The 7017-nt window shown below is 37.0% G+C and overlaps 1 protein-coding gene across 1 annotated transcript; it reads right to left on the bottom strand.

Annotated features, from left to right (window-relative positions):
• Positions 1-2490: 2490 nt before the first annotated feature.
• Positions 2491-4453, bottom strand: LOC140763705 (thaumatin-like protein 1b). Its single transcript, XM_073102010.1, has 4 exons — positions 4299-4453; positions 3879-4221; positions 3446-3802; positions 2491-3025 (listed from the first exon to the last, which is right to left on the bottom strand). The coding sequence occupies exons 1-4, from the start codon at positions 4357-4359 to the stop codon at positions 2845-2847; spliced, it is 942 nt and encodes a 313-aa protein (XP_072958111.1). The 5' UTR covers positions 4360-4453; the 3' UTR covers positions 2491-2844.
• Between the last annotated feature and the right edge of the window lie 2564 nt (positions 4454-7017).

Genomic DNA, 7017 nt, shown 5'->3' with positions numbered 1-7017 from the left:
TAGGTATGATGATGATTGAGATATTGTTAATGGATGGCAGGGTGTGCTACAAGCCTTCAAGCTGGATTATAAGATCGAGTAGTGGATATTGACCGTGCACGGTAGTCTAGTATGATGTTATTATTTGGAGATGATATTGATGATTAAGATATTAAAAAATATATATAATTCATTATCATTTTATATATAATTATCGAATAGTCATTATGCATCATTGCTATTGTAATTGATATCATAGCATAGTCATAATCGACATGTATCACATGTATTATATTTAAGAGAGTTATGATGATAATATGACTGTCGATTTATTTATATATTGTCTAGAATTATATATTTGATTAGTCATGATATTAAATCTACTAGATTTTTATATTATTAAGGATATAATTATAAACTTATTAATAAAATGATGTTACTTTTTTATTTATATTATCTAGTACATGATTTACTCTTTTGCTTATTACTATTGATTTGAGATAAGTTATATTTACTAAACATTTAGCTTATGACACTTTTTATTTCTTTTCTAACGCCCTCCCAGATATGAGATACTTACTAGTGAGTTGAGATCTAAACAAAACATTGTAGAATGAAGATTAGGTGAGCTAGATATGGGATAATATAGAAGTTGGTTTTTATAGAAGTTGAGTTATACTGTTATGAGATATATTTGTACTCTATTATATTTGACAATGATTTATATAATACAAGTTGATTTATATTGTACTCATGTGTTAGTTATTTTAGTTGTATCTTAATAGTTTGTCATGATTTATGTGGGTCTACTAGATTATGTAAAAGTCTAGCATGATCATTATGGATTTGAATATTGATATATTAACATGTTTATTGATATAATAGCATGATTTATCTGAAGATAATTTACGTGAGTATAAGTGTATCTTCATGCGTGGCAACCTCGGCAGTCCTGTCATATGTGCCGCGCATGTCGTATGGGCACGTGGGCATGCAAGTATCTGCTGGGCGGAGGCCTCAAAGTTACTAATCTAATGGATTTTCTTCCCTAGCAATGGTAAAACAACACTATTGCCACAATCTTACTAAAGATGCAATCACAAGCCGGATTCGTAAGGATTGGATCAATTCGCCATCAACTTTGGTTGTACTTCGATTCCAAATTAATATAATTAGTCAGGCACTAATTTTTTTGATAAAAAATCTCACACACAAGGAAATGTAATCTCAACCAATCCTGTCAGAAAGGGGTCCCCAATTCAATTTTCTTCGATTGAAAGGGATTCTCTAATCAATCAATAAATTGAAACAAAATGTTTTGGTTGCCAAATTTTTTGTTTTGTTTTGTTTTGGCAATCCTTCTTTCTTCTTCAATAGTGATAAAGACAGACATTTAACCAAAAACCAAAATCATAAGCAAAGGTTGGACTAATAATTCACGTTTGAGCGGTGTACTAGAAGCGATCATTTCGATTACAATTGCGTGATCAGAATGTTTCAAACCGTATCATACTTATATAAAATTAATATAAATATATAATGTAGTTTTCTCAATTCTTTGTCGTCGTACTCAAAGTTGGACAGTGACTGATATCTTATCTGTTATTAAACATAAAAGAAAGTTAAACCCGAGCACTTAATTTATATTTTCCCGAGCACTTAATCTTAGATGCAAAACAGAAGGGCTCTTTGTTAAACTTTCGTAAGCACTGCCAATACGAAAGAGGAATTCAGCCATGCTCAAGTCACAAAAGATAACATAATAAAATCTGAAAGCAAACGAATCTCGCCGATCATTCTTTCATTTGATAATATGTTAAAATACTAACAACCTTATACATCTGAAGATTCACACCTGTGAGGGCAACCTGCACCCTCCGCCTGCTGGATGGAGGCAGTGCTATTCTCTGCCTCCTAAACTAAGAAGGATCATCTGTTTGATTGGTTAAAAATAACTCAACTATTATGAGATAAACTTTCCTTATTCTAAAAACCATCTATACCAAACATGTAATAAGATTTTGAAATAAAAATATATAAAATAAGCTATGGAATATAAAAGATGGAATAAACACCCTAATTCTCGATATCTTTATCTCAAGTTTTAGTTTCTCATTTTGTTGAAATTCTAAATTTTTTACTGGTCCCAAAACAAAAAATAAATAAGCATACTCCTCATTTGACCCAAAACTCCAATAGGAACTTAAGCTCAGATTGATGTTTGTTCGAAAAGGTCTAGAATTCAGATTTGATTCTTGTGTTATAAGAAAGAAAAAAAAAAGTATTTTATCCTACTACCAAAAAGGATAGAGTTACTTATATGAGTGCCTGATTGTATTGCACAAATTTTCACAGAAATTAATGAAAAATTATTTCTTCTGAAATTTTTCCTCAGATAGTTTAAGAAAAAACTAGGTACCTATAATCTTTAATTTATTTAATTTTTCAATTTATAATGATAAATTTTAATATGGATTATATATGTAATATATTAACTATAAAAAATATATATACTAAATAAAAAATAGATATAATTAAATGCAACAGTCCCGAAAGAACTCTTGAGGAGGAAAATATCCTCCGATAAAAACAATCAATTAAAAGGAAAGATATCTAGTTAGCACTTTTTCGCTCCTACATACTAAAAATTTCTATAGAAAATTTTCCAAATTTGAACTGCCACTGGCTGCATCTCCTCCATCAGATCCTGGTTCTTCCCACGATCGAATATCTCGTTTTGCACGCCAAAAGACAAGCGGTCGAGGATCAGCCGTCAACGGATCAGGTAAAGCATGGAGGTGATGACGTGTCCAAAATTACCAATGATCGCCTTGGGAGCAGGTGAAAGCCCATGCCATGTTTACATCACACAGTGGTGGGGCCATGAGCAGCAAACGAGACGGCGATCACGGCGATAGATAGGCGTAACGCAAGTCGCGGCACAGCGAACGGAGCGTGGCTAACGTCGTCGCCACCGAGGAAGACCATCGTGTCGTTCGTGAGAGGAAGACCAGCTGCCTCGGGATTCTCACCAGATGATTTCTGGCTGTTGGACGACAAAAGATAGAAGTTAGAATGAGTTTACGATAGATAAGATTAATTAATTAAGTTAATGGCTTGTCATTATATAAGAAAACGGAAAAGGACGGGCTGCTTGCGCGACCTGGTTTCAGACTGTCCGTTCAATCGCATTAACTCTCTCAGAACCCTAATAATTAAGGAGAATGTATAAAATATCGACAGGAGGGGACCACAATAAAAATTGTCATGCTGTTTTGAGAAATGAGAACTACCAAGTGCCGACCTCTCACCTAAAAAAGAAAGCAAAAAATCTCACCTAGATTTATCTTACCGACATCTCCCTAAACTCAACAAGAAACCTAATCAGAAGGCTCAGCAGCCCTTTAGAGAGATAGGAGGTAGCAAATCATCTCTATTAAAAAGAAGCTGATAGAAACGAAAGTACCTGGAGGTGTTGGGACAGAAGGTGATGACGTAATTCGCCGAGGCACAAGTAAACGTCGACGTAGCATCGTCGTAGGCGTAGCTGTACGCCCTCGGGCACGCGTTCTTGAAGAACTCCGAGTATGACGACGGCTTACACGTATTCGGATTCCCATACGCCCCACTGCAGCAATACTGCGGTGATCCGAACGCCTCGCAGGCGCTCTTGCACGCCACTCTCTGACTTCCCCCATCCGTAGTCTCCATCACTACCTGCAGATCCGACGGACACGCGCCGTTGAGATCCACGAGGCACCCCGTGGCGGTGCAGTTACCGCCCGAGCCCCCTTGCGGCACCACCAACATCGGCAGGTTATACCTGTTCTATTATAACAAGTATTAAAAGATTACTTCTCTAATTATAAGATAAAAGTGGGGTATTTAACATATAGTACCCATCGACGAGGCTGACATCATAGAAGTCCATCCCTCCGCTGCCGTCTAGGGTGAACTCAGCAAGGGTGGCTGGCGGGGCGGCGCCGCCGCCGGAGCAGTCGAGCTTCCCAGACCCGCAATCGCCGGTGACGCACGAGAATTTACCCGTGGAGTCGGTGGAACAGATGGTGCGGCCCCAGAAGCGGCCCGACCACGACGACGGCACGTCGAGGGTCTTCGACTCGCCTTTCTCCATGGCGAATCCCGTCGTCTCCAACATCGCCGTGCCGGCGCTGGAGAGTATGCCCGGCCACACGGTATGGCCGCAGTTGTTGGTTAGCGTGAAGGTAGCAGAAAGAGCACCTGAAGAAGAAGTTAATTCCAGAACAGAGGACTGGAAGAGAACAGAGGAAATTAATACGTACAGCTTCGTTGCTTACCTGAGGCAAAGAGGAAGAGGAGAAGAAGACGAAGAGGCACGATAATTCGGGATTCAGTCATTGTGGAGAGTGTTTACGACCTTGGGATGGGAATGCACTAAAGATTTCGAATGGGAAAAGGGGCCTGGAGTTCCGGGAAGGAGAGAGTTGCCCGGTATTTATAGGAAGCGAATTGCTTCTTGCCTGTGAGAGAATAGACGATGGCCCACTAAAAGATATTTTAACTCCGAGAAAAAAATCTGGAACCTTTCTTACTTGGCGTCCGTTCTCTGTTACTCACCGACTTTCCTCTCTCTCTAACACAAACTGGTAGCACCGTTTATATTTCATAAGTAGAAGTAGAGGTTAAAAATATGAAAGTAACATGGGAGGGCTAGGGCTTTACGTGTTTAAATTTGCGTTTTATTCTATTTAAGAATTTCTTATTTGGAACAAATGAATTCTTATAATATAATGCATAAGTTGGTTCTCTTTAAGAAAAAAAAATATTAGGAAAAAAGAGCAGCAATATGTTGGTAGGTTTGAACAAGCGATTGGTTAAACCATCGGGGGAAAACTTTAATGGGTAGATTTCAAACCTAAGATGGTACTAAATAACTAAGGTCAGGGGAAGAGTAATTTACAAAATACCAGGGGAAAGTTTGGAATCTGTTCAACTCCGAAAGCGACGAGGTCGGGGGGAAAGAGTGGAACGTGTTTCAAGTGGAGATCATGGTGGGAAGACACGTTTCTCAGATTGTTTGAACTAATTCGTAACAGATTATTTCATTCGATGCCCGATAATATGGGATGAGTCGCCTCGAATCCCCGTCCACTGAGGTGCTGGATAAAGGAGTTTATTAGGAATAAACTACCATTTATTCTAAAATATTATGCCAAATAAGTAGGGCTGAAAACGGATCGGATAGTGCTCAACCCATATCCGAATCCGTATTTTTAGTTCGGATACGGATTCGGATACAGATATTGGACGGATAGCAAAATTTAAAACCATATCCTAACTAAACGGATACGGATAATTTTCGGATAAAGGATCGGATTTTAAACGAATATTGATTAAATTTAAAATAATTATAATATTTTATTTAAATATAATTAACACAAAATTATTAAGAGTTTTACAACAAATAATTTTTTTGTATGCCAAATATATAAAATTAGAGAAATTAATCTCTATAAATAATAGATAATGTATTATTAGTAATAATATTAATACTTACTATTTAAATAAGCAAACTAAAAACTGTAAATCATTTAAAAAAATATGCGGGTAAACGGATATCCGATATCCGTATCCGAATCCGAAAAATTTATCCGACCCGTATCCGAATCCGTATCCGAATTTTTTTCAAAAATTCTATCCGTATCCGAATCCGAATCCGAGTCGGATAGAAATTTTTTATCCGAATCCGATCCGAGTCGGGTCGGATAGCGGGTCGGGTCGGAGTTAATCCGACCCGTTTTCACCCCTACAAATAAGTGATAAAGAGCTGGAATAAAAATAAAAATAAAAAGGAGAAGAACGAAGTTTTATTCCAGCTCTTTCGCTGGGATAAAATTGGGATATCCCACTTCTTTACCCAAAAGATCAAATTACTAATTTAACATTTCTAAAATGTCAAATTGCCGATTTAACCCTCTTCAAAAGTCGAATTACCAAATTTTAATGTATATTTGTAATTACTATAATATATAAAATAATATTAACAAATTGTACTGTGATTATTAAACAATATATTAGAAGATGGTTTGTAAAGAATATGTTTTGATATGAGATATTGATTTGTGATGATATCTCTATTTATATAATTATGTTAGAATTACATTCTAAAAGTAATCATAATATTATAACAATCTACTGTAAAATCAAGTCATAATTTTTGTTTAACTTTAACCTATAAAAATAACTAAAAAAAAAAGAAATAATAAATATCTATTTGTATTCAACTAGAAAAATAGCATTAAGGTTAAATTAGAGAGAAGATAGGAGGCAAAAAATCAAGAATCCAATCGTATAATGAAGTTGGTTGCCATCCACATATTTAAAGAGGCTAGCCAACAAGTCCTAAAATAATATGAAACCCTAATTATAGAGGATTTCCGTCGATCACGTTCGAATGCGCCCACATTCGAACGCACTCAAAAAGTCCCTTCTTTGGATTTGCGAACGAAACACAGACGTTCGAATGCGGGCGTTCATAAGGCGTTCGAATGCAGGCGTTCACAAGGGCGTTCGAACGCAACTCCACCTACGTTCGAACGTGACTCCACCTACATTCAAACGCGACCTATTGAAATTTTATTTTAATGAAAATAAACACTGAATGCAATAAGAAAAGATCCTAATTAAGTGTATCAGATCACCACGCTTTTCCCACTCCCTCAAGGTGAAAAGTCAAGGAAACACTCCAAGATATTAGTCTCCAACTCCCATGTCGCCTTATCAGATGGCTTGCCAAGCCACTCAACTAGAATCTCCATCTTCAATCTAGTACCATGTCGTCATCGGCGTCTAGCAAGTACTCGAACTAGCTCTACGATCTCTATTTTCTCCAACAATCTTATGATCTCCAATGCAATCTCTCAACAATGAAACATGAAAGACAGGGTGTACTCTCGACTCCTCTGGCAGCTCCAAATGTTATGTAACCAAACCAATACGCTCCAACACCCAAAATGGACTAAAGTAGTGATGTGCTAACTTTTGGTTTTGCATCGG

Source organism: Typha angustifolia, chromosome 7 (assembly GCF_048772165.1).
Source record: "Typha angustifolia cultivar Huaian chromosome 7, ASM4877216v1, whole genome shotgun sequence".
Classification (NCBI taxonomy): Eukaryota; Viridiplantae; Streptophyta; class Magnoliopsida; order Poales; family Typhaceae; genus Typha; species Typha angustifolia.
This window is presented reverse-complemented; position numbering and strand designations above follow the sequence as displayed.

Bases quoted from the DNA above. Each gene is read 5' to 3' on its own strand.
- LOC140763705 (XM_073102010.1), bottom strand. From the start codon at position 4,359: ATGACTGAATCCCGAATTATCGTGCCTCTTCGTCTTCTTCTCCTCTTC. The intron at 4,222-4,298 runs GTAAGCAACGAA...CTTCTTCTTCAG, and splicing joins CCTCTTCCTCTTTGCCTCAG to GTGCTCTTTCTGCTACCTTC. The intron at 3,026-3,445 runs GTACTTTCGTTT...GTCGTCCAACAG, and splicing joins TTCTGTCCCAACACCTCCAG to CCAGAAATCATCTGGTGAGA.